Genomic DNA, 27,444 nt, shown 5'->3' with positions numbered 1-27,444 from the left:
TCGGCATAGGCAAATACAAATAAAAATTAAACTTTTGGTTTTTAAAGGTTTCTTCAACCGTTTTGTGGATTGCTTGGTGAAGCCACTTGGCAGGCGTTCTTCACACTTCAATGGTGATGCCGTGTTTCGATACCGGAGGTAGTCCGAAGGCAAAATAAATTGTATAATCAGAATGAGTAAAAAACGTTTTCAGATGCTATGAAGTAATTAGTCGCCACATCACGGCAGGACAGCCGAGAGGTAGCGCATGCTCGCTCTGTGTAGCCTGGGTTGGAATCCCAAACCAGCTTTTAACTGTCATCTCGATGTTTCGTCGGTGTGTACCCTCTCTGTGTGCATCAGATAGATGTTAAACTGGGTAACACATCTGCCAGAATCCCTTTCCCCTTTCGCTCTGCCTCTCCCTCTTTCTGACCCCAACCCCTCCCCTTTCCCCCGCTATTGAGAGGACTGCGGCATGTATGAATCGGATTTGGAGTGAGCTGACCGGAAGGGTGCAAAGATCGCTACATGTACGAGCATGCATGCATGTAGACCTTTGCCAGGTAGATAGTGTGGGTTTTAAATGCTGCCGCCCCAGGTCTCCAAATTGCTTGCGTGCGTGCGTGCGTCATCTCCATATGTGGGTTTCAGAAGGTGGAACGGAGTCCTCCTCAGGTCTCTAAGTATCCACCTCCGTTTCGGTAAGGACAATCACGAATCATGGACGAAGGTGTGAATTTTGTTCTCAAAGTTTTGTTCCGAGGGCTCTTTTGAGGATCGTCACTGAGCTCCAGACAGCTTCCAACTGTAGTTAACCTCCGCCGTCTTCGAAGATGGATGGAGGTTACTGTTTTCACCCCTTTCTGTTTGTTTGTAAACAGTATTACGGAAAAACTCCTTGACGGATTTCGACGAAACTTGGTGGGGGGGGGGGTTAGGTATGGTCCAAGGATCATGCCATTAGATTTTGGACTTGGTCCCCCCCCCCCCCACCCAAAAAAATTGTTTGAGAAATTTTTTTTTTGCATTTTTACATGTTTTAAGTGATTTCCAACCCCCCCCCTCCCAAATTTTTTTTACCCCCCCCCCAAAAAAAAATTTTTTTTTTTTTGCATTTCTACATGTTTGAAGTGATTTCCATCCCCCTCCCAAAAAAATTGTTAACCCCCCAAAAAAAATTGTTGGAGAAAATTTTTTTTTTTGCATTTCTACATGTTTTAAGTGATTTCCAACCCCCCCAAAAAAATAGAGAAATTTTTTTTTTTGAATTTCTACATGTTTTAAGTGATTTCCATCCCCCTCCCAAAAAAATTCTTCCCCCCCCAAAAAAATTGTTAGAGAAATTTTTTTTTTTGCATTTCTACATGTTTCAAGTGATTTCCAACCCCCCCCCCCCCCCAAAAAATAGAGATTTTTTTTTTTGCATTTCTACATGTTTTAAGTGATTTCCAACCCCCCCCCCAAAAAAAATTGTTAGAGAAAAATTTTTGCAACTTTTTTTCAACAAAATTTCTAATTTTTTTTGCATTTTTACATGTTTTAAGTGATTTCCACCCCCCCCCCCCAAAAAAAAAATGTTGGAGAAAAGAACTATAACTCTGTCAGCACCGTTGACATCATATTTAATGAATAAGATATAAGGTTCACTTGAGTGACCCAGCAGTATTGGCGGTGGAGGTTTTGCACTCTCCCGAGTGCTCCCCCTCGAGTTTGTTTGTTTGTGAACAGTATTACGGAAAAACTCCTCGACGGATTTCGACGAAACTTGGTGGGGGGGGGGTGTTAGGTATGGTCCAAGGATCATGCCATTAAATTTTGAAATAAATTTTGCCCCCCCAAAAAAAATTTAAAGAATTTTTTTTTTTTGCATTTCTACATGTTTTAAGTGATTTCCAACCCCACCCCCCCCCCAAATTTTTTTATCCCCCCCAAAAAATAGAGAATTTTCTTTTGTATTTCTACATGTTCTAAGTGATTTCACCCCCCCCCCCCAAAATATTGTTAGAGAATCTTTTTTTATGCTTTCTATATATTTTAAGTGATTTCCAACCCCCCCCCAAAAAAAAAATTGTTTGAGAAATTTTTTTTTTTGCATCTTTACATGTTTTAAGTGATTTCCACCCCCCCCCCAAAAAAAAAATGGAGAAAAGAACTATAACTTTCAGCACTGTTGACATATTTAATGAATAAGATATAAGGTTCATTTGAGTGACCCAGCAGTATTGGCCGCGGAGGTTTTGCACTCTTCCCGAGTGCTCCCCCTCGAGTGAATGTGTTGTAATAGTCCCAGGGATGGTTTTTTTATGATCTCTGTAAGGTTCTTCTTCATCATTCCCATTGCTCCAATGAACACAGGTACAATTTCAGATCTCTTCAACTTCCAGGGTCTTGTCACTTCGTATTTGGGCATTTTTTTGATTTCTGCATTGTTTATGCCAAAATCGCTGGGCACTGAAACCTCAATGAGGGAGAGATCATTAAGCTTAACATGTCATTCTCTTTGCTAACCCCACCCACCCCCCCCCCCCATGCCCTCTTCACTCTCTCTCTCTATCTCTCTTACACCCCCTTCCTTGCACCCATCCCTTCCTTCCACAGTGTCTAACAACGTCTTTGGTGAGGCGTCGCTCTAATATCCCCATCGGCGAAGCGATGGGTTATATACGCTTGTCATGTAAAAGATCTCATGAGATTGTGAATTGAACATTGTTGCATCGTTATTTAATTTTAACATTATATTTATGCATAATGAAGATAATTAATTTAAAATAATTTATCAACACAATTGGCCAACTCATCTTTCGAGTGACAATTCTGTAGGACGTATCTCATGAGATTGTAACTTCAAACCTGCCATACGTTAGGATCACCTTGACAGAGACCAGTAATGCCCTCGGAAAGCCGCTGCCACCGGTGACCAAGAGACGGTGCAACAATCTGATGGGAGTGCAGGATGTTAACCTGATGGGAGTTCCGCAGGAGTACAGGATGTCAACAAGGGGGTACCACATCAGGAAGGGTTTCAAGTGCTTGCTTTTGCTCTCCTCATTCAGATGTCGGGCCTTGACTCAACTCGTCATATAGTCACCAATCCTTTCCACTATGCAGCTCTTACTCAAGTTGGGGTACATCAATGTTTTTGTTCAAGGTATGCTCAAGAGTATGTTCTGAAGGGGGGTCAGGTTCTAAGATAATCAGCATATCCCACTATTTTGTTGCTTTGGAGTCTTCCACAGTGATATTTTGAAGGAAAATAAATTGATGAACTTCAGCCTCCTCGGTGGTGGAATATGTCCATGCAACGGGTGTCTCGATGACGATTGATGTGAAGGGGATCTCATGAGTCATTCCAAAACAACAAAGTTCTGTACGATTTGAATGGCTCGGGAAGATGTGCCAAGTCTAATTTACTCTCCGAACCAGTCCCGAATGATACCTGCCCAAGTGTACAGTGGAATCGCCCCACCCTCTTCCCACTGATAGCTTGCACACAGGTGTCCTGCTACTCGGGGATGAGGAGCTCTTTCCGCGTTGTATAAACCACTGTTCTCGTTGGTTTCAGACATTTTGGACACAAGCACATCAAGCGTGTCAACACTGAGCATGTCTGTGGGATGATACATTCGGGCTTTGTGAAGGCTTTTTTGGAAACCTGCCAAGCCAGGAACAACTGAGAGACTTCTTGATGGCCAGTAGTTAATTCGGCCACTGTTGCAGGATGTGCTGGTTGAGCACTTGCCAAGACAACAAAACTACTGAGGCCCTTCTGTCTTTTTATGAATTGCTGCATCAAGCGTTGCAGCTTTTTTAGAACGTGGCCTGAAAGTCACTTTACCGTACCCATTAAACTCTTTGAACATGCAGGTAAAATTGTGCAGTACTTGCAATAGTTGATCAGTCGTCGTATCCGCATGCGCTCAATCATTCTCCTTGCACCACTGAATTTGTCGCCAAGTCCGCTTCGACGTCTTGTCTCATTTGTGGAGTCGCCTATGTGAAAGAAGGCATGACTGCAGCAGACAATTCTGCAATCGTACTTTACCGACCAGTTTGTTCACTCTCCTTGGTGAAGCCCCATAGTTGTCTGGAGTCGTTGGTTCTAGATTATGTGGTTGGCCACAGTGGAGGAACTTCAGTGGAGAAGGTTTTCTGCAAAAGTCGTCTTTGTTTGGCCTGTACGTACACAAGCAATCAACCGCTCTTCAACACTGCAACAACTTGTGTCCACCATGCCGTTTAACTTCCTATTTACTCCCGTTGTCGGTGAATCGGTGTTGCCCCACGTCACGGCGGGGCAGGGCAGAGAAGGGAGGTGCGTGACATTTAGCAGGGGTAAAGTGACTTTCAAACCACCCTGCACATGTGGTGGATCACATGACACTTTCCATTTACATGCTTGTGAGACCAGGAGGTTTTTGCACTTTTAAATTGTCACCAGGGGTTGATAACAGAAGTTGTTGTGATTTTTTTTTCCCCACCCCTACAGGAAGCAGGTGCTTTTGCAGAGTTGCAGAATTTTCAGGTAACAGATTTCCTTCTCAACCAACTGTTCAACCTGTCCAGATTTACCTCCTGAAACGATTTTTGTTTGTTGTTTTTATTTTTTTTTTGGACACTGCCTCACACCTTTCATCTGTGGAATTTTTTCTGAAGTTATCTTTAGAGTGCTCATCTGTGTCGACGTTTCCTTTTAAAAAGCTTAATGTGGGACATTCTGAGGTTGATTGGGAAAAATCGTTCCATGAAATTGCTCCCCCATTCAAAAGAAATGTTTTCATCTGCAGAAAAAGATAAAGATCTGCTTAAAAAAAAAAAAAGTGATGCACAAGTCGTCCTCTTATTTCTGATGTTTCAGACCAACAGCGTGAATGAGATTGCCAGGCTGACGCAAGCCCTTCCCAAAGAATCCTCACGGCCCCGTCTCGTGGTTTTTACCCAGGGAGAATTCAACACCATCGTAGCCACGGGTAAATGTTTCCCTTTCTGTCGTCGCCCAGTCACTGCTCACTTTGTGCCTCACTGACACGTTTGCCTTTTGGTTTCCTTTGCACATCCGCTCCAAGATAACAAAGTAATCGAGTTCCCTGTGATTCCGATCAAGCCTGACGACATTGTGGATACCAACGGTGCTGGGGATGCCTTTGTTGGTGGTGAGTCCCAAGTCATCCAGGAAGCGCCTGGATTTCACACACATCATCAGCGGTAGTTGTGATTGAGGTGCTTCCCTTCCTGGGTTGAGTAAATTATTGCCTCTGCCACTGAAGGTGAAGGAGGTTATGTTTTCACCCCTTTGTCTGTCTGTTTGTGAGCAGGATATCTCAAAAGGATGACGGATCCGGATGAAATTTTGTAGACGGGTTGGGTGTGTCGGAAGGACAAACTGATTCGATTTTGGTTAAGATCCGGATATGATAATTTTTTTTAAAGATCTTCTTCGTCATTGAGAGATGGTGCTAAACTGATATGAAGCACAATATTTCAAAAGGTTGTGGATGGATTCGGACAAAACTTGGTGGACAGGTTGGGTGTGGCAAGGACGAATTGATTCGATTTTGGTGAAGATCTGAATCCGGATCTGGATAAGATAATTATTTAATTTTTAAAGTGATTCTTCACCATTGAGAGAAAGGGCCAAAAGCGAGATAGTACTGTTTGGCATGATATTTCAAAAATGTATTGAGCCCGATGTGTTCTCATGGATCAGACATTACGTGGCGGAGGTATGCGCTCTACCGAGTGCCCTCCGAGTTTTGCTTGTGTGTCTCATCTTTCGTGTTCTTTCAAACCTCTTCACAGGCTTCTTGTCCCAGCTGGTACAGTCAAAGCCATTGGAGCGTTGCATCGAAGGTGCACACTACGCTGCCAACGTCATCATTCAAAACGTGGGCTGCACGCATCCATCCGAACCAAACTTCCATTGATACCCGGCTTCAGCCTGCAATCAACCGTTTCATGAATTTGGGTCTTCTGTTGTACCAGTTAAGTGACAGATGTAACAATTTGTATGTTCTTCTGAAACACCTAGTACTGTGCAAACAAGTTCTCCCTGTACAGCATTCACTTTTTAAACATCCGGTAAGATTGCTCGTGCGGTCGTTGGACCAGATGACAGAAAAATGATGGTACAGACTTTGCTCCTGCAAGGATTCGATTTCTTGTGCAGAACAAAGTTTAATTTCAGTGGTACAATGTGGGCGAATGCAATATTTTAATTTCGAAAATTAAAACGACTCAACCAATCAACGTGAAGTGGGATAGCAAAGCTGGGGTTCTGTGGCTGCTGATTATAAATTTTCCACCTGCTGTCCTCGATTGTTTTGATTTGTGCACAATCCTGGTTCCACTGAGCTGATTTTTGAAATAAAAACAAAAAAAAGTCTTCCCTTTTGCTATTTCTTCTTTCCCTCCTCCCCCCCCCCCCCAACAGATAATGGTATGTTGCTCCATTTGCAGTGTAATTTGGCTTTTTGTTTCACTCATTATACCAGGTAATCTGTGTCCACAACCATCCTTGACCACGTTGTGGAACGTTGGCCAAGGCCCTTGTGCGGATAAGATCAAAAAGGACTTGACTGAAAGTTCCGATCAACACGACGTTCATGATATTGTGGCACACCGACAGCAACTGTGCCACACCGCTGACATCGCACATCTTCGAGATTAGACATAGTGCAAGCCGAATTTTTGAGCTTGAGATGAGAAAAGCTAACAAAGAGCCAAAGTTAGTGTTTCTTACCAGGAATTCCTGCAAAAATTGTGGGAAATAGATTTGGGATTCCAACATTTTTGTGGTTCATTTTATTTTCGTTTGGGCTCAAATTTCGGTTCGAACCATCTCAAATGACAAGTGCAGATGTGCTTGTGTTTGTGCAGTGTGTTCTGTGCACCTCCTTTCCCACCACGAAGGAAAGACTCGACGGGGAAAAAAGCAATTGGGTATTTCTCGCATGATCACACCAACTTTACCTGCCGTATCGATGAAAGCCCAAATGGTTTTGCCACCGACCGTCGCATCAGAGGTCGGGATGCAAGTTTGAAGACGAGTTTTATTACAATTGTAGAAAGTCCATTCGGAACTCGGCAATACAAACATTGCGACTTGTACATCTCAACAATGTTGTCCAACTTGTACGTCGTGGAGATAGATTCTGATTCTACCCCTTATCGGCCAGATTTTCTCCATCCTGCCGCTTCCAAATCTGCACATACAGAGGAGGGGACAGTAAAGTGAGAGCTCAAATGACAAGAAGCAGAAGAAGAAGAGGTTGAACAAATACAAGACAAACCTGGATGTAAGCCTCAGATAGTGTTAGCATCTGTGGCAGAATATCCGACACGTGTAGATCCTGCATCTCAAACCAGCGTCCAGCTCCCTGGGGGTAGAATAATCATTTTGATTCAGCAATGAGAAGCTACAAATCACATGCAATGTACTTTGACCAATATCTCTGTCCTTGTAAAGTACTTTAAATAAATAATCTGGTGGACAAATACCAAATTTATTTTTCGCTCGCCTGTTCGAAGAACAGAGCGACAGCGATACCCCCGGCGTGAGCGTGAAAATGTTAGTTTTTGGTGCAAGTTATTTTTTCCTTTCTAATGTTTTTTATCGACCACACTATATTTATACGCCCGATATATATCGGGGCGTATTATGTGGTACCGTCCGTCCGTCCCTGTCCACACTCCACCTCCCAAAGTTAACTTTCACGTTTTATATTTGGTACATAGGTACAGACTGCAGACAGTGTGTTGTGACATACATTCGTCATCGAAAGTTGTTGCCATGGCAACCAGGATGCTGTTTTCCATCCGTTCCTGTCCTCACTCTCCCTCCCAAAGTTTTCAATTTCACGTTTCATATTTAGAACAGAGGTACAGACGATGGAGACGGTGTGTCGTGACATACATTCATCATCTAAAGTTGCCATGGCAACCAGGATGCTGTTTTCCACGAAGCAGCACAATTCTGTATATACCTTCTTGTTCAGGCGTATACTGTGCTCGTTTGCGCTCTTGTTACTGATTACAATATACAAATACATATATTGCTTTAAAATTATTTGGATCAGACTTCACTGCAATGCTTTATAAAAAATATTAATGATGAGATTTAAGCCTGGTGTTGGCACAAATATATATATATATATATATATATATATATATATATATATATATATATATATATATATATATATATATATATATATATATATATATATATATATATATATATATATATATATATATATATATATATATATATATATATATATATATATATATATATATATATATATATATATATATATATATATATATATATATATATATATATATATATATATATATATATATATATATATATATATATATATATATATATATATATATATATATATATATATATATATATATATATATATATATATATATATATATATATATATATATATATATATATATATATATATATATATATATATATATATATATATATATATATATATATATATATATATATATATATATATATATATATATATATATATATATATATATATATATATATATATATATATATATATATATATATATATATATATATATATATATATATATATATATATATATATATATATATATATATATATATATATATATATATATATATATATATATATATATATATATATATATATATATATATATATATATATATATATATATATATATATATATATATATATATATATATATATATATATATATATATATATATATATATATATATATATATATATATATATATATATATATATATATATATATATATATATATATATATATATATATATATATATATATATATATATATATATATATATATATATATATATATATATATATATATATATATATATATATATATATATATATATATATATATATATATATATATATATATATATATATATATATATATATATATATATATATATATATATTTTGTTGCAGTATTCGCGCCCGCCGGCGTGCTGACGGCCACGTAACTCGAATCGCGGCACGTCGCCCACCGGACGGACAATCCAGTCGTGACCCTCTCGGACTAACGCCGGGAACCAGTCACGGGTGGACCTTTCGGTCTCACCGCGATCGAGCCAATCAGCCCCCCGCGTGGGATAGGGTTGCTCGCCAAATTCGACCTACCTAAGTACCCACGCGGAGGGTAGACCGGGCGATCGCACCTCGCCGCAGGTCGACTTCGGACACGGGCCACTTAAGCGACCCGTTCCGTACTATCGGGATAACCGAGCGGTGTTATCGTCGACCTCGACGGTTCGATTAATTATCGGGCGTATTCAGCCCACTACCAACCCTTTACGTGGAGCAAGATGAGGATTCAATGAAGGAAATGACGAAGCGAAGCGGGAAACAGTTCAACACAAAGTACATTTATTCGCGGCACATGGGAAGCACACATATACAATTACACCAAAAGCACACAGAAAAGAAAAACACAATTCAATTTACACAAAAAGCAAATATAAAAGAGAAACACAATGCAGAGCTATCCGACTACCGAGCACACGGCAACACTTATACAATTTTACTTCACAGACGGCGCCGACAACACATACCCAAAACCAAAGAAAAGAATACCCTCAACGATGAGGCGGGCCTGAGGCCGAGACCGGGTCGGGCCTACCCGTCTGGTGATGAGACGCGGAGCGGCGATGGTGCCTCAACTCCGCGGGCCTCGCGGGCAATGTCTGGTAGGGGGTGGGAAAGGGGCCCCCTTGGTCGCACTATCTCAGCGCGGGGGGAAACAGGAGGGGGTTGCTGATGCTCGGGGTATAGAGGATTTTTATTGCCCTGCGACGAGCGTCTCCACCTCGGCCAGGTCACGCTGTCGGCCTCCCTGGGGTGCAGCTCCCTGCACGACGCGAGCACCCCCTCGTCTGCCCTCGCCGCCTCTCCACAGCTCCGTCCCCTCTGTTCCGACTCCAACGCACACGACGACCAGCTCCTTCTTGCCAACTCCACCGCCCGCGAAGTCTTGACTCTGTTCCCTCTCGACTCTCCTACTCTCTACTCTCTGGACTGACGAACACGGTCGCTTTTATCAGCCCCGGAGCTTCGCCCTCTCATCTTTGACCCCCTCCCTTCGACCTTTCACCTCGCTCCCCATTGGCCCGAGAAAAAGTGGGCGTGAATGCTTTTTGATCCATAAATTTGCATATATCGATCGCTCTCCAACGCCCTGGGGGCGCGGCCACCCGCCCTCGCTCACCGATTGGACGGCAAAAAGTGGGCGTGTGTCGTTTTTGATCCGTTTTTGAAGCACAAAATCCGTGATTTTGTACACGCTGTTCGGCGCGCGCCCTGCACGAGCAACACCGGTACCCACAGGCGGCGCAAGAACGTTGGCGATGCGACGGTTGCGAGGTGTGACGTGAAGGTCGTGGCGGTTGTGGTGAAGCGGTGGTTGGTGGTGGTAACAATGGCGGTTGGTCCAAATTAAAGATAGTAAAAGAAAAATGGCTATCCTGAAGAGTCGCAGCACGCATAAATGACATGTATTCCCACTAGACAACGGGTTTGGGCCTAACTACACATGTACTTACCGAGATACCTCACATAAGGGACCTGAATGGTGGTTTGCGAATTTGGTAACCACAACACTACCCCCTCCCCTTTTTACAGACTCGTCCCGAGTCGTCAAATTTTCGTGTGCCATCATGTGTAGTTTTCCCCTAGTACATTTTACCTACGGATCCCTGAGTGCGACATTCATGGTATTCGTGTCCCCAAAATAAATAACCTGAGGGCTGCGTAACTACCTAAACAAACTCACTCACACGGACGACTTAAATAAAATTGCCAGCGCTAAGACAAACATGCCGGGGGCGCACTCATATGTACAGTACATCTTAACCTTAACTTACAAATTTTACACTAAACCATGGCCCAGGATCACTGAACTCTGCAAAAGAAAGCAGTTAACAGGGAGCCAGGCTGCTCACATGCAGTCTCTGGCTCAAAACAATGCAGGTGACAGGGAACGTGGCTGGCTGCTCACACGCAGTCCAAGGCCTTCCCTTTTGAACTGAACGCAGTGAACCACAACGGTGCATGGGCTGCACAAACGCAGTCTCCGTGCCAGCTCAAGTGGCACACACAATGAGCACAACGAATGGATGGATGAACACAAACACGGTGCACGGGCCGCCACTGCAGGCCCGTGTTGTAGCTGCCAACAGGGCAGTTCTTGCAGCTTGCAAACTGTTGCCTTGATCCTGGCGCACATGGCAATGAACAGGGGGGGGCAAAGCAAAAATTGAACGGGGCTGGTGAACGTGGGCAGTGGGCATGGCATGGCAAAGGTGCAGGCAACACAGCCCGCAGAAGAAGGCCGCTGCAGGCAAACACAGCCGGCAGATGAACTGGCCGGCACAGGCCTTGAAGTACCACAGCTGCAGATGATCCGGCCGGCACAGGCCTTGAAGCAAAACACGGCCAGCCGATGAAGTTGGCCAGCCTTTGCCATTCAGTGGAGGTTGGTGGAGGGAGTGCGGTGGTGCTGGCCACTTGGAAGGCGGGCTCGGACCTACCTACCTGTCTCCCTCCCAACCTATCGCCTTTGCCTGTCACTGTACATACCCACTCCCTTAATTTGTCAAACCCCAATTTAGCCCCAACTTATTTTTTTGTTGTTTTTATTTTTACTTCCCCACCATAAATCGTCCCCTAACCCCCTTTATCGTCCTTGTTCGGCTAACCTATCCTGTCACCTAGCCTACTCCCAACCCCTACGTTCCCTTCCCGGAGGGGAATAAGGGAGAGCTAGCGTCCTGTGCCGAGGCCCAACTCAAGCCTCAGAATGGCCTCCCCAGAGTTCAGCGATCTATAACACAAAGTGGGTCCAGCGGCCCACAACGACAGCGAGGGGATGGATGGTGCGGAGGGGTACATCTCCTAATCTACCCTAACCATTAACTGTTAAACTACCCCGGGGCTTCAACAAGCGCCTCGCGCTTAAACTATTGGTTCTAACAACCCAGATTCCCGTCGCCTGTGTTGGTGTCCTCACAATTTCGGGCCTCGCCCCCCCAATTTTCTCTCCGTGCCCTCACACGGTCTCATGGCTGGGACACGTGGCTCCCTTTGGCAGGCACGACCCTCTGCCGAATCTCCCGCTATGGCACCCCCGGGCACTACACTGCCTCCGAGCCTACCAGCTCCCTAACACCGGGGAGTGCCCCCCATGGCACCTCCCCTGAAACGCACACGTGGCAGGCTGGCCTCCCAGGCCCCTTTCCGAGGGTCACCCGTGCCCACAACACTGCCCACGCGGCTAATGGCGCCCCGGGCCCCCGCACCAAGCAGGCGCACCCGTGCCCACTACGCTATCCCGGCCCCCCATGGGCCCTTGGCCTACCACGGCCGACTAGCCTGGTGCCCGGGGTACCCACTCAGCGATACTCACCTTTCGCAGCCACGCTCCCAAGCCCGTCAACAGGGCTCCTGCACCCCTCCAAATGGGTCTCGAGCCTACTTTCCCACCAACAGCAAAACGACCTCCATTTTCCAATTTGACTAACCCAGCCAACTCACTTTACTCTGACCCCGGGGTCCCTTGGGCGGGAGTCACTCCTCCCCCCAATCACTCATCGCACCATGCATTCCCCATTCACTCCACTCACACAGACCCGCTGGCCTCACTCACTCAACATGTACTCACCTCACAACTCTTCAACACTTCAACACACACACCGCTGAACTCTGCCATCCTTCTAACTACATCCCCTAACTAACTCGTGCTCCCACGTCGTCCCTTAAACTAAAGCACGTTCCATTTAACACTACGTAGCTAAACTACGTCCCCTCTACACACTCACTGTCAGTCACTGTCTCCAAATAATCCCATTAATCAATTTCCCAGGGGGGGAATTTCCTCCCTTCCTACTGGGCTCGTGAACTCGTTGCAAGACTCTGAGAGCTCTGCGCCTCTGCGGGAGCGGCTGTTCCAGCACCGACTCCTCCGGCAAGACATATCCATGAGGGCGTAAGGTCGCCCTTGTAAGGCCTCAGGCGGTCCGCGTGGACGATCCGAGGGAGGGCTCGTGGTCCCATTTTAATTTTTAGGACCACGTCACTGACTTGCGCCAGGACGACCCCCGGGCCCTGCCAAGGTGAGGTGAGCTTCGGGCATCTGCCCTTCCTTCGCCGGGGGTTAAAGAACCAAATCTTTGCCCCCGGTGGGTATTTGCTCACCTGGCTCCGGTGGTCGTACCTGCGCTTCATTTTTATGCCCGCCTGTTGGAGCTGGTGTCGTGCGAAGGCGTGGACCTTCTCCAAGCCCTCCTCCAACCGACGGGCATAGCCCTCCCCGGGGGCCTATCAAGCCGCTCAGGCGTCGGACCGCACAATAAATCGACGGGGCTTCTCAGCTCCCGTCCATACATCAACAGCGCCGGACTACATGCGGTAGACCCGTGCTGGGACGCGCGATAGGCCATCAGGAGGTACGGAAGGTGTTCGTCCCAATCCTCCTGGTTAGTGGCGGTGAAGAGGGCCAACTGTTGGACCAGGGTCCTGTTGAACCTCTCCACCATGCCATCAGACTGTGGTCTCAGGGGCGTTGTCCGTGTTTTTCGAATTTCCAGGAGCCTGCACACCTCTTTTAGTAATTCACTCTCAAAATTTCGTCCCTGGTCCGTGTGCAGCTCCTGCTGAATCCCATACCGGCATGTAAATCCTTCTACGAAGGCCTTGGCCACAACCCCTGCTTCCTGGCTGGGAAGGGCAAAGGCTTCTGGCCATTTGGTGAAATAGTCCATAATTACGAGGACGTACTTATTACCCTGGCGAGTGGGGGGCAGTGGTCCCAAAATGTCCATGGCCACTCGCTCCAGGGGAGCCCCAACCTGATGTAGTTGGAGTGGGGCCCTCATCCTCTGGGGCGGTCCCTTTTTTGCAGTACAGGCGTCGCATGCTCGACACCAGTCCTGTACATCGCGCCCCATGTTAACCCAATAGAACCGCCGGCGGGCCCGAGATTTTGTTTTGGTCCTGCCCAAATGGCCGCCGGCGCGGGTACCGTGCACCTGTTTCAAAATTTGGGTCTTAAACCCATCAGGGACTATCACCAGCCAAGAAGTTTGTTCAGAAGGAATCTCCACCCACTTGCGATACAAGATGTTGTCCCTCATTTCTAGGGTCCTCCACTGAGCCCAGTATGCCTTTGTTCGCGCCCCGAATGGGGTGATTTCCTCTCCACTGGGCCTCCTGTTTTCCTGGACCCATTTGTACACTGGCCCTAGCACGGGGTCTTCCCGCTGGGCCGTGCTCCATGCCAATCCACCAAATTCCTCTCCCGCGGTTAGTGGCAAAGTTGGGCCTACCACCCGGGCCGCACGGACTGGGAGTTTCGGGGAGGCGTCTGCCAATTGGTCCCTCTCCTCATGTCTCGTACAATATTTGCAGTTTTCCCTCAGACAGGGGCGTCGAGAGAGCGCATCGGCATTCCCATGAGCCTTACCGGCTCTATGGACCACACTGAAATCGTACTGCTGCAATTTTTCCAACCACCTTGCAATTTGGCCTTCCGGTTCCTTGAACCGTAAGAGCCATTGCAAGGAGGAATGGTCAGTTCGAACCAAAAATTTCCTCCCGTACAAGTACGGGTGGAAATGGCCCACGGCAGACAGCATAGCCAATAGTTCCTTGCGAGTTACGCAATAATTTCGTTCGGGCCTACTCATGGCCCGACTGTAATACGCGATCACTCTTTCCACGCCCCCGTGTCTGGGACAAGACTGCTCCCAATCCTTCCTGGCTTGCATCCGTGTCCAGGGTATACATCCCGTCATCGGTGGGGTACGCTAAAACAGGTGCGGATGTCAAACACCCCTTTAATTTGAGGAAGGCCTCCTGGCACTCCTCCGTCCAATTAAATCTCAACCCCTTCTCCGTCAACCGGTGAAGGGGCCTGGCTATCTCCGCAAAGTTTGCCACGAAACGCCGGTAGTAGGAGCAAAGTCCCAAAAGCCCCGCACCTGTTTGACAGTTGTAGGTACGGGCCACTCCTCTACCGCTGTAATTTTTCCGGGGTCGGTCTTCACCCCTCGCGGCCTATCACGTGTCCGAGATAGGCCACCTCTGTCGCGAACAAAGTGCATTTCTCTGGGCTCAATTTCAGCCCTGCCTGCCTGAGGTGCCCAAACACCTGGTCCAAATTGGCTATCTCCTGGGTGAATGTTTTAGCGTGTACCAGGACGTCATCCAGATACACCAGGCATGACTGCCACGGCATGCCGCCGAGTACACGCTCCATCAGTCTCTCAAAGGTGGCGGGGGCGTTACACAAACCGAACGGCATCACAGTGAACTGATACAGTCCCTTCCCTGTGGAAAATGCCGTTTTCTCCTTCCCCGTCTTATCCATCTCCACCTGCCAATACCCACTCTTGAGGTCCAGAGTTGAGAACCATTTAGAGCCTGCAACGGCGTCGAGGGTATCGTCAATTCTAGGCAGGGGATAGGAGTCTTTGAGTGTCACGTTGTTCAGCTGGCGATAGTCCACACAGAAACGCGTGGTCCCATCCTTCTTTTTAACCAGCACAACTGGTGACATCCAAGGACTTCCCGAGGGCTCGATGACACCTGCATTGAGCATCTTCTCAACCTGTTCATCAGCCTCCTCTCTTTTGCTCCATGGGAGCCTTCGAGCAGGCTGACAGACAGGCCGGGCCCCATTGGTGTGGATCTGATGTTGCACCAGGCCCGTACGTCCAATATCCTCGGGTGACAAGGAGAAGATCCCGATGTGTCGGTCGACCAGCTTGTATAAGGCCTCCCGCTGGGCCTCCTCCAAATCTACACTACTCCGATTTACCATCTCACAAATGGGACTGGGCCAATTCCTAATCGAGTCTGGAGACTCCTTCTGGGGCCGGTCCGGCTCGACGTTATCGTCCCTCAGCTCTGCGACCTCTTTTACTGGGATGCAATCTGCCACCTTCGTGCCCTTCCTGATAGTGCGTGGTTCCGTGCTAACATTTATCACCCGTACGGGCACTACTGGCCCGTCGGTACTTACCAGGGTGCGGCCCACGACTAAGCCCGGGGTTGACGGCCCTGCCGGTAGTTCCGCTAGGCCGCAGGGGCCCTGCCACGTTGGGGGTGCTCGCCACCGGGCCGGGACCACCGCCTCGGCACCCGGGGGAATGACCACGGAGTCAGGAGCCTCCAGCTCCACCCTCTCATCCGTGCTCACGCCTCCTAACGGCAACTCCTCACCACCCAACTGCATGACCCCCGGCCCAAGTCGATCTTACAACCACCGGCCGTCAGCACATCCAACCCTATTAGACATGGGTCGTACACCTCTGCCACCCAAACCTCTATCTTGGTTTTCACAGTGCCCAATTTAAACGACACGAAACCACGTCCTATGATAGGGGCCGTTGCCCCGGTAGCTAGCTGCAAACTATGGTTTTGCAGACGGTGGATCTCATCCCAACCGTCTACACTCGAATCAAGGACCACAGGGCTGATGATCGTGGCGCTTGCTCCTGTGTCCACCACGGCGTCTACCCCTACGCCGGCAATCTTGCACCGAATTGTTAAGCTACCTTTGCCAATTTGGCCACAACTGATGACCTGTCGCAGTTCTGAGGGCTCTTCTCCGTCTGAGTCTGCCGAACACGGCCCTACATGTTCGGCACTTCTTAGTTTCCCGGGGACTGGTGGGGGGGTGATGGTTGGGCCTGGCTATCCCTATTGACCCGGGGCGGAGTTGGTGGTCTAGGGGGCCATGGCTCTTCTCTTCGCGGGGGCCTTTCCCTGCGCGGGGCGTTGCACCTCCGCTGCAGGTGGTCCCCTGCGCCACAATTATAACACCTCTTCTGGTAAGGTGTTTGCCTCCAGTACGCCGAATTATACCCCCCTCCATTCCGAATTGGGGTACCCCCGATGGCCCATCTCCCGCCCTTCCCGGGCCCGACCGCCTCTCCACAGGTCTCCCGAACCGGCGGTCGAACATGCCCTGCACCATCCTTTCCATTCGCGCTTGGTCGCCCAGGGTTGCCCCGGCTCCCAGCGCACTGTCGTGCACGGGGTCCACCTGTCGGACTGCCACCGCGTGGCGCCCAGCCCCTCCCAATGGCGTTCTGGCTGCCTCCCAGCAGGCAGCAGTATCAGCCGCCTTCTGGAGGTTGTCCGGGCGCCATACGGTGAGCAATGCTCCGACATCGGTGCCCCCTATTGCTCGAAGGAAATGGTCCAGGGCAATCTCCTCCCGGTACTCCGGTGGCATGTTGGTGTGCGCGATCCCCACCAAGCGGCGAATGTCATGTGCCAATTCTCCCAGCGATTCCTGGGGACGTCGTTTGCGCCCGTTGAGCTGAGCTTTAACAAGCTCGCTCTGCTGGTCCATGCCAAATCGGTTTTTAGGGCCGAATGGAGATCCTCCAGGGTCGCCCCCTCACTGGGTACCGTGGTCAGGACTTCCAAAGCCACGCCACGCAGGGCCGCTGTGAGTTGTGCCACACCCTGCACCTCGTTCCAGCCATTGCCTCTGGCAACACACTGGAACTGGGCCATATATGCCCTCACGTCCGTCTTGCCATCGTACGGGGGTAGCGGCACCCTCGGTTCTTTCGAGGTCTCCTCCCGTTCCCTAGGGACTCCGGGAGGAGTGTACCTCCCCAGTCCCAACGGTGCCTCACTCCCGCAGGGTCCGAGCCATTTGCCCGGGGGCTCCACCACCCTTGTCTGCGTCTGTCCGTGCCCCGCGTCGTCCCGCTTACTCTCCCAAGCCATTGGACTCACACTCCGCACACCCCCTGGAACAGTCATTCTGGGTACCCCCATTAGGCCAAAAGACCCCGCGGTCTCTACCCTCCCCAAGCTTGGCATGCTCACCCCCGCATCGGGCAAGCCTCCTGCTCCGCCTTGCGACACCGGCCCCACCTGGGCACGATCCGCCTCGAGGGAGTATATCCTCTCCCCCTGTTCCCGAAGGAGGCCACCCTGCTTCTCACACCGGGCCTCCACCCTATCCGTCAGTCTCTTCTCCATTTCCTCCATTTTCCCCTTTATTACCCCATTTATTTCCTCCCCTATCGTTCCTAACGACAGTTCCCCGACTTTTTCTCTTATTTGCTCCACCTCCCCTTGTACCTGTGTCACCATCTTATTTGTCTTGGATATTTCCTCCCTCGTTGTCCTAAACTGCTCTTCTGTCTCGCCCCGGTTTTTTCCTATCTGTTCCCCTAGTTCCTCTGTCTTTTCTCCGGCTTTCCGCTTCATTTCATTAATTACCTCCTCATGTCTCTTTCTACATTCCTCCGTCACCTTTTTTAATCCTTTCTGTGTCTCCGCTTTTACCTCCTTTCGCAGGTTTTCAACTTTGTCTGTCATTTCCCGATGTCTTTTCTCACAGTCCTCCTTCACGGCTCCCAATCCCTCCTTTATTTTCCCTTGTTCTCTTTTTAATTCCTCTATCGCCGTCGTGTTCCTCCCTATTTCCTCCTTTATTTGGTCTTGTCCCTGTTTTACTTCTCCCAATCCTTTTCCTACTTTGTCTATTTTTCCCACCACCGTCTTTATTTCGTTTACCCTCTCTTGTTTACTTTCTTCCATTGCAACTCCTACTCCTTTTACTTTCTCTTTTAACCCGGTCACCTCCGCTCGTATCGTGTCGACTTCCTTTTTCATTTCGTTTTTTAGTTCTTCCAAGCTTCCTTTTAGGCTCATTCCCATGTTCTGCGTCTCACCCCGCAGCTCTTTCATTTCTTCCCTCATTTGCTGTGTATTCGCATCCATCGTCGTTTTCACTTCATTTGTATTTGTATCCATCTTTTCGTTCATTTGTTTGTTCATGCCTTTCATTTCGTTTTTCATATTCGCTTCCATCTTTTCGATCATTTCCGCATTCATCTTTGCCAGCATGGTGAATAGCTGGGCCATGTCGGGTGCGCTTGGGTGAGCCGTTTCGGCAGGGATCGGGGAAGGGTTTTGGTGGAGAGGGGGGGGAGGTGTCATACACCGCGGCCGCTGCTGCACCCATTTCGGGCTCTGGGTTCAGTTGGGCGAGTCCGTGTTCCTGCACAATCAACATTTCCTGCTCGGGGATTCCATCCTGGACCATGGATTCTACACATTCTACATCCATTTCTAATACCCCCGGCTCCCGCTCGCCTTGAGACGCCATCTTGCTTCTCTTAAAGGGTTAATTTGAATCGCTCGTAATTTGGAGGGAATCGGGGGTCGCTTCTCTCACCCCTGGACCGATTCCCGTGAATTTCGCTGGAGACAGGAGAGCCTGTTGTCCCGCTCTCCAATACCAGTGCCGCGAGGAGGGCGATGGATTTGTATCCCACTCCTGACACCAGTGTTGCGGTATTCGCGCCCGCCGGCGTGCTGACGGCCACGTAACTCGAATCGCTGCACGTCGCCCACCGGACGGACAATCCAGTCGTGACCCTCTCGGACTAACGCCGGGAACCAGTCACGGGTGGACCTTTCGGTCTCACCGCGATCGAGCCAATCAGCCCCCCGCGTGGGATAGGGTTGCTCGCCAAATTCGACCTACCTAAGTACCCACGCGGAGGGTAGACCGGGCGATCGCACCTCGCCGCAGGTCGACTTCGGACACGGGCCACTTAAGCGACCCGTTCCGTACTATCGGGATAACCAAGCGGTGTTATCGTCGACCTCGACGGTTCGATTAATTATCGGGCGTATTCAGCCCACTACCAACCCTTTACGTGGAGCAAGATGAGGATTCAATGAAGGAAATGACGAAGCGAAGCGGGAAACAGTTCAACACAAAGCACATTTATTCGCGGCACACGGGAAGCACACATATTCAATTACACCAAAAGCACACAGAAAAGAAAAACACAATTCAATTTACACAAAAAGCAAATATAAAAGAGAAACACAATGCAGAGCTATCCGACTACCGAGCACACGGCAACACTTATACAATTTTACTTCACAGACGGCGCCGACAACACATACCCAAAACCAAAGAAAAGAATACCCTCAACGATGAGGCGGGCCTGAGGCCGAGACCGGGTCGGGCCTACCCGTCTGGTGATGAGACGCGGAGCGGCGATGGTGCCTCAACTCCGCGGGCCTCGCGGGCAATGTCTGGTAGGGGGTGGGAAAGGGGCCCCCTTGGTCGCACTATCTCAGCGCGGGGGGAAACAGGAGGGGGTTGCTGATGCTCGGGGTATAGAGGATTTTTATTGCCCCGCGACGAGCGTCTCCACCTCGGCCAGGTCACGCTGTCGGCCTCCCTGGGGTGCAGCTCCCTGCACGACGCGAGCACCCCCTCGTCTGCCCTCGCCGCCTCTCCACAGCTCCGTCCCCTCCGTTCCGACTCCAACGCACACGACGACCAGCTCCTTCTTGCCAACTCCACCGCCCGCGAAGTCTTGACTCTCTGTTCCCTCTCGACTCTCCTACTCTCTACTCTCTGGACTGACGAACACGGTCGCTTTTATCAGCCCCGTAGCTTCGCCCTCTCATCTTTGACCCCCTCCCTTCGACCTTTCACCTCACTCCCCATTGGCCCGAGAAAAAGTGGGCGTGAATGCTTTTTGATCCATAAATTTGCATATATCGATCGCCCTCCAACGCCATTGGGGCGGGGCCAATTCGCCCCTCGCTCACCGATTGGACGGCAAAAAGTGGGCGTGTGTCGTTTTTGATCCGTTTTTGAAGCACAAAATCCGTGATTTTGTACACGCTGTTCGGCGCGCGCCCTGCACGAGTCCAACACCGGTACCCACAGGCGGCGCAAGAACGGTGGCGATGCGACGGTTGCGAGGTGTGACGTGAAGGTCGTGGCGGTTGTGGTGAAGCGGTGGTTGGTGGTGGTAACAATGGCGGTTGGTCCAAATTAAAGATAGTAAAAGAAAAACGGCTATCCTGAAGAGTCGCAGCACGCATGAATGACATGTATTCCCACTAGACAACGGGTTTGGGCCTAACTACACATGTACTTACCGAGATACCTCACCTAAGGGACCTGAATGGTGGTTTGCGAATTTGGTAACCACAACAATATAATATTGTTGTGGTTGACGAAATTCGCAAACCACCATTCAGGTCCCGTAGGTGAGATATCTCTGTAAGTATATGTGTAGTTAGCCCAAACCCGTTGTTTAGAGGGAATAAATGTCATTCATTCGGGCTGCGACCCTTTTAGATAGCCGTTTTTCTTTTACTATCTTTATTTTGGACCAACCGCCATTACTACCACCCAACCACCACCAACTGCATCTTGACAACCACAGCCACCTTCTCCAGAACCGCCTTCACAACATCCACCTTCTCCACAACCGCTTTCACACACCAACCACCAACCGCAACGCCGCTTCACGCCGCTTCACGCCAACAGCCACGACCTTTACCGTCACAACTCGCCCTCGCAACCATCGCATCACCGCCATTCCCGCGCCGCTTGTGGGCACCGATACTGGACTCGTACAGGGCGCGCACCGAGCAGCGGGTGCAAAAACACCAGCCTTTCCGAGAAATCGGATCAAGAATGATTCACGCCCACTTCTGTTCCGTCCTATCGGCGAGTTAGTTAACCCCCTGGTATATATACATATACATATACATATACATATACATATACATATATATATATATATATATATATATATAGATATACCAGGGGGTTAACTCAGCCTGTCATCCTTCCAAGGTCGGCGAAATCAGTGCCAGTGTACTGGGCCCGGTGTATGCCCCGGTTAGAATAGGTGTACCATATCCCTGTGTGTCGTCAGAGGCGACCAGTGTTGCGTCAGGAAGGGCATCCAGCGTAAAAACCTATGCCAAATCATTATGCGGACAACAAAACGAATTTCCATACCGGATCGGTCGAGGCCCGGGTTATCAACGACCGCCACCGGGTACCGGTGGTCAGCAGGGTACCAGTGGAAATTGTGCTACTGCTGGGCAAAGGAGGAGAAGGAGACGGGGAAGGTGAGTCCGGAGGCAGTGGGAGAGGGGGAAGGGTTGAAGTGTGGAGGTGAGAGTTGGAACTCTGAATGTTGGGACGATGACTGGCAAAGGGCGAGATTTGGCTGATATGATGGAGAGAAGAAAGGTGGACATACTGTGAGTACAAGAGACCAAGTGGATGGGGAGTAAGGCTCGGAGCATTGTAGGTGGTTTCAAACTGTTCTACCATGGTGTGGATGGGAGGAGAAATGGTGTCGGGGTAATCCTGAAGGAAGATTCTGTTCAGAGGGTATTGGAGGTGAGGAGAGTGTCTGACCGAGTGATGAGTGTGAAATTGGAAATTGAAGGGGTGATGATGAATGTCATCAGTGTATATGCCCCACACATAGGGTGTGAGATGGAGTATAAAGAAGATTTCTGGAGTGAGTTCGATGAAGTGGTGGAGAGTGTATCCAAGGATGAAAGAGTGGTGATTGGAGAATATTTCAATGGGCATGTTGGGGAAGGGAATAAAGAGGATGAGGAGGTGATGGGTCAGTACGGTCTCAACAAGAGAAATGTGGAAGGGCAAATGGTGGTAGAGTTTGCAAAAAGAATGGAAATGGCAGTGGTAAATACGTATTTCAAGGAGGAAGAACACAGGGTGACATACAAGAGTGGAGGAAAGTGCACACAGGTGGATTACATCTTCAGCAGGAGATGCAACCTGAAAGAGATTAGTGACAGGTGGTGGCAGGGGAGAGTGTTGCTCAACAGCATCGATTGGTGGTCTGCAGAATGACTTTCGAGGTGAGGTTGAAGAAGAGAGTGAGGGCTGAACCAAGGACCAGATGGTGGAAGCTGAAGGAGGAAGACTGTTGCATGGAATTTAGGGAGGAGGTGAGACAGGCATTGGATGGTGGTAAAGATGGGTGGGATGATTGGGCAACTACAGCAGAAGTGGTAGGAAGATAGCTGGGAAGGTACTTGGTGTCACATCTGGACAGAGGAAGGAAGATAAGGAGACTTGGTGGTGGAACGAGGAAGTACAGGAAAGTATAAGGAAGAAGGGGTTGGCGAAAAGGAAGTGGGATAGTCAGAGAGATGAAGAAAGTAGGCAGGAGTGCAAGGAGTGGCGGCGAAAGGCAAAGAGAGAGGTGGCAAAGGCGAAGAAAAAGGCATATGACGAGCTGTATGAGATGTTGGATACAAAGGAAGGGGAAAAGGATTTATACCGATTGGCAAGACAGAGGGACCGAGCTGGGAAGGATGTGCTGCAGGTTAGGGTGATAAAGGACGTAAATGGGAATGTGCTGACGAGCGAGGAGAGTGTGTTGAGAAGGTGGATGAAGTACTTTGAGGAGCTGATGAATGAAGAAAATGAGAGAGAGAGGGTTGGAAGAGGTGGAGATAGTGAATCAGGAAGTGGGGTGGATCAGTAAGGATGAAGTGAGGACTGCTATGAAGAGGATGAAAAGTGGAAAGGTGGTTGGCCCAGATGACCTACCAGTGGAGGCATGGAAGTGCTTAGGAGAGATGGCAATGGGGTTGTTAACCAGATTGTTTAATAAAGTCTTGGAAAGTGAGAGGATGCCGGAGGAGTGGAGATTAAGTGTACTGGTTCCGATTTTCAAGAATAAGGGTGATGTGCAGAGCTGTGGAAATTACAGAGGGATTAAGTTGTGAAGCCACACCATGAAGGTGTGGGAAAGAGTAGTGGAAGCTCGGTTGAGAGGAGAGGTGACGATTTGTGAGCAGCAATATGGGTTTATGCCAGGAAAGAGCACCACTGATGCAATGTTTGCTTTGAGAATGTTGATGGAGAAGTATAGGGAAGGCCAGAAGGAGTTACATTGTGTGTTTGTGGATTTAGAGAAAGCTTATTATCGGGTGCCAAGAGAGGAGTTGTGGCATTGTATGAGGAAGTCGGGAGTGGTGGAGAAGTATGTGAGGATCGTGCAGGATATGTATGAGGACAGTGTGACAGCGGTGAGGTGTGCGTTAGGAATGATGGACCGGTTTAAGGTAAAAGTGGGATTGCACCAAGGATTGACTCTGAGCCCTTTCCTGTTTGTAATGGTGATGGACAGGTTAACGGACGAGATCAGACTGGAATCCCCATGGACCATGATGTTTGCGGATGACATCATGATCTGTAGGGAGAGTTAGGAGCAGGCTGAGGCGAGCCTCGAGAGGTGGAGGTACGCACTGGAGAGAAGGGGAATGATAGTCAGTTGGAGTAAGACAGAGTTCATGTGTGTAAATGAGAGGGAGGGTGGTGGTATGGTGCGGTTGCAAGGAGTTGAGGTGGGGAAGGTGGATGGGTTTAAATACTTGGGATCAACTGTCCAAAGTAACGGAGAGTGTGGGAGAGAAGTGAAAAAGAGAGTGCAGGCAGGATGGAGTGGGTGGAGAAGAGTTGCAGGAGTGATTTGTGACAGAAGGGTAGCTGCAAGAGTGAAGGGGAAAGTATATAAGATGGTAGTGAGACCAGCTATGTTGTATGGTTTGGAGGCGGTGGCGCTGACAAAAAGACAGGAAGCGGAGCTGGAGGTGGCAAAGTTAAAGATGCTGCGATTCCCGTTGTGAGTGACGAGGATGGATAGGATAAGAAATGAGTATATTAGAGGGACTGCGCAGGTCGGACGGTTTGGAGACAGTGAGAGAGGCGAGATCGAGATAGTTTGGACATGTGCACAGTAGGGAAGTGGAGTATATCGGGAGAAGGATGCTGAAGATGGAGCCGCCAGGCAGGAGGAGAAAAGGAAGGCCAAAGAAGAGGTTCATGGATGTGGTGAGGGTGGACATGTGGGTGGTTGCAGTGTCAATGGAAGATGTGGAGGATAGAGCGAAATGGAGACGGTTGATCCGCTGTGGCGACCCCTAACGGGAGCAGCCGAAAGAAGAAGAAGAAGAAGAAGAAGAAGAAGAAGAAGAAGAAGAAGAAGAAGAAGAAGAAGAAGACGAGTCTTTTAAAAATGATAAATGTATAAACAGGCGAGAGAGTATTGGGTGGCTTTGACACCGACTCTGGTTAAGCTAAACCTCTCCCCCACATCCTTCCTCTTCCTCCCAATGTACTCCCCTCTCCTTAAAATCGACTGATGCATGCTGACTTCTTTCTCCCACTACAATCCACCCTGTTCACTGCTTTTAATGTGTTGCACTACACCAAGCTTACTTGTGGTCGTTGTCCCAAAAACATTTTCTCCCACCTGCTGCCTTTCTTGCAAAAGTGAATGCTCTCTTCCTCTCCCCCCCCCCCCCTCACCAATCTGTGCTATCTGCCACGTTCTTGGCCTCCACTCACCTGGTGAAACACATGCACCCTGTAGGACCCCTCCCCAGGCTTCCCATCATGCACGATATTTGCCAGCAGATCATAGGTTGTAACTGGGTGCTTGCGCTGCGCTGCCGGTGTGAGATAATCACGAAGGTCGACATTCCTGCACAAAAATAACAAATCGCGAATGAACACATGGAAGCCCCATTAAGGTGAGCAAAGTCGCCGTGAATAATAAACGGTCGGGACTCGGTCGGTGACCGCTCACGTGATCGGGAAGTTAACGATGGTCGGGTTCTTCTCCACAAAGAAATTGTTCTTGGTGAAGCGCTTGATGTAGAAGATTAGGTAAGGGGGCAGCTGTGTCAACTGGAAGCGCCGGATGAAGCCTTCCTTTAACGTTCGGTATTCCTGTGTTGAGGGGGCAACGTGTTCAGGAAGGGTGAGGATGTGGGACATGGACGGCACAAAAAGAAAAGGGCCAAAGGCCGCCTGTGTGTCCATACCTTCTCAGTCTGCCCATTGAATTTTGCCAGGATGTTGAACAGGGGAACCTGAGAAAAGAATGAAACGGCCTCGTCAAGGATACGGTTCAAACAAAATGCATGGCATGTGACGAGCTGTGTGACGTCAGGTCGGTTGACACACTCACCTGAGGAATGATGTTCTGTTCCAACTCGTCCTTATAAAGGGGGGCCGAAGGCAAGTCAAGTGTCAGGTACAAGAAGGTAGTCTCAGTGGCCACCTCCATATGTTCTTCGTCGGCCATCATCACCGCTTTCTCCTCTGCACTCTAGCACAAGGACGAGCGGTCATGTTTCCTCAACCACATAATTGTTTTCTCATCAAAAATAACTTTGGAATATTAATATACCTTCTGTAATGTCAGCATCGATGGCATGGAGATAACAACAGGCTCTTCCCTGCCCAATATTTATTCTGGTGGATGATTGAAAGAGTAATTGGGCTGCTGGAATTAAAGAGGTTTCATTCCCAAACATAGTTTTGTTTAAACTAAATGATTTTCCACAATTAAAAGGAAAACCATGAAAAAAAAACTATTTAGAATATGTTCTGTGGACGTCCACATCGATGGACACCCGCTTTGGCTGGACATTTGAAAAATGTCCCAACAGCTTTGCAATGCGTATCAACCTTGAACCAGCAGACACACCTGTTCAATACAGACATAGACAATGATTTTGTCCCCAATAAAGTGACCAATTTCCACACGAACAGCGAGAGCGACTCCCTGCTACACCGTAATTTGTATGGCTGCCTTGTACATCTACGAATATGTGTTGAAAAGTGTCTCTCCTCCTCTTTATCCAGGACAGGTAAAGATATTTGAACGAAACAAACACTGAAACGAACATCAATCTTTCTTATACCATGGTGCATCCTTATTTATCAACATAATCACCTCTGTGGTCCACACGTTTGAGTAGTCTTGTGATGCCGTCAAAATACAACTGTGTGCATCCTGTTGACTTAACGACTGTTTCACAGCGGCCTTGACATCATTGTCGGAAGAGAAATGTACTCCACTATGGCATTCTTTAATTTTGGGGAAGAAATGAAAATCGGAGGGAGCCAAGTCGAAGATGGTGATCCTTTGTGGTGGTACTCCATTGAATGTCTCTAACTCTTTGAATCGTAATGGTGCACCCAACTGTGATCTCCAGTCAGTCATCTAATCTCATTTCATCTCCAGTCATCTCAACTCTCACCTCATCTCCAGTCAGTCATCCCAACACTCATCTCATCTCATCTCCAGTCAGTCATCCCAACTCTCATCTCTAGCCAGTCATCCCAACTCTCATTTCTAGCCAATCATCCCAACACTCATCTCATCTCATCAGCAGTCATCCCAACACTCATCTCCTGTAAGTCATCCCAACACTCATCTCATCTCCAGTCAGTCATCCCAACACTCATCTCATCTCCAGTCAGTCATCCCAACACTCATCTCATCTCCAGTCAGTCATCCCAACACTCGTCTCATCTCCAGTCAGTCATCCCAACACTCGTCTCATCTCCAGTCAGTCATCCCAACTCTCGTCTCATCTCCAACCAGTCATCCCAACTCTCATCTCATCTCCAGCCAGTCATCCCAACACTCATCTCATCTCCAGTCAGTCATCCCAACACTCATCTCATCTCCAGTCAGTCATCCCAACACTCATCTCATCTCCAGTCAGTCATCC

At 48.5% G+C, this 27,444-nt stretch overlaps 2 protein-coding genes across 16 annotated transcripts in view; one reads left to right on the top strand and one right to left on the bottom strand.

The window, feature by feature from the left end:
* The window catches only part of ADK (adenosine kinase), a 42,926-nt gene extending 36,565 nt beyond the window's left edge, over positions 1-6,361 (top strand). For all 14 annotated transcript variants that reach the window (XM_085880514.1, XM_085880513.1, XM_085880510.1 and 11 more), the window contains 4 exons: positions 4,469-4,504; positions 4,838-4,949; positions 5,046-5,132; positions 5,779-6,361. In XM_085880514.1, coding sequence (XP_085736640.1) covers positions 4,469-4,504; positions 4,838-4,949; positions 5,046-5,132; positions 5,779-5,903 — 360 coding nt within the window. In that variant the 3' untranslated portion in view covers positions 5,904-6,361. The remainder of the gene's footprint in view (positions 1-4,468; positions 4,505-4,837; positions 4,950-5,045; positions 5,133-5,778) is intronic.
* A 649-nt stretch (positions 6,362-7,010) lies between these two features.
* The window catches only part of USP39 (ubiquitin specific peptidase 39), a 63,837-nt gene continuing 43,403 nt past the window's right edge, over positions 7,011-27,444 (bottom strand). For both annotated transcript variants that reach the window (XM_085880507.1, XM_085880508.1), the window contains exons 11-16: positions 25,890-26,030; positions 25,744-25,791; positions 25,506-25,648; positions 25,265-25,400; positions 7,269-7,355; positions 7,011-7,181 (exon numbers count right to left, since the gene is read on the bottom strand). In XM_085880507.1, the coding sequence (XP_085736633.1) occupies positions 7,137-7,181; positions 7,269-7,355; positions 25,265-25,400; positions 25,506-25,648; positions 25,744-25,791; positions 25,890-26,030 (600 nt within the window). In that variant the 3' untranslated portion in view covers positions 7,011-7,136. The remainder of the gene's footprint in view (positions 7,182-7,268; positions 7,356-25,264; positions 25,401-25,505; positions 25,649-25,743; positions 25,792-25,889; positions 26,031-27,444) is intronic.

This window comes from Eptatretus burgeri, chromosome 5 (assembly GCF_056783735.1).
Source record: "Eptatretus burgeri isolate ZD-2024b chromosome 5, Ebu_testis_v1, whole genome shotgun sequence".
In the NCBI taxonomy this organism is placed as follows: Eukaryota; Metazoa; Chordata; class Myxini; order Myxiniformes; family Myxinidae; genus Eptatretus; species Eptatretus burgeri.
This window is presented reverse-complemented; position numbering and strand designations above follow the sequence as displayed.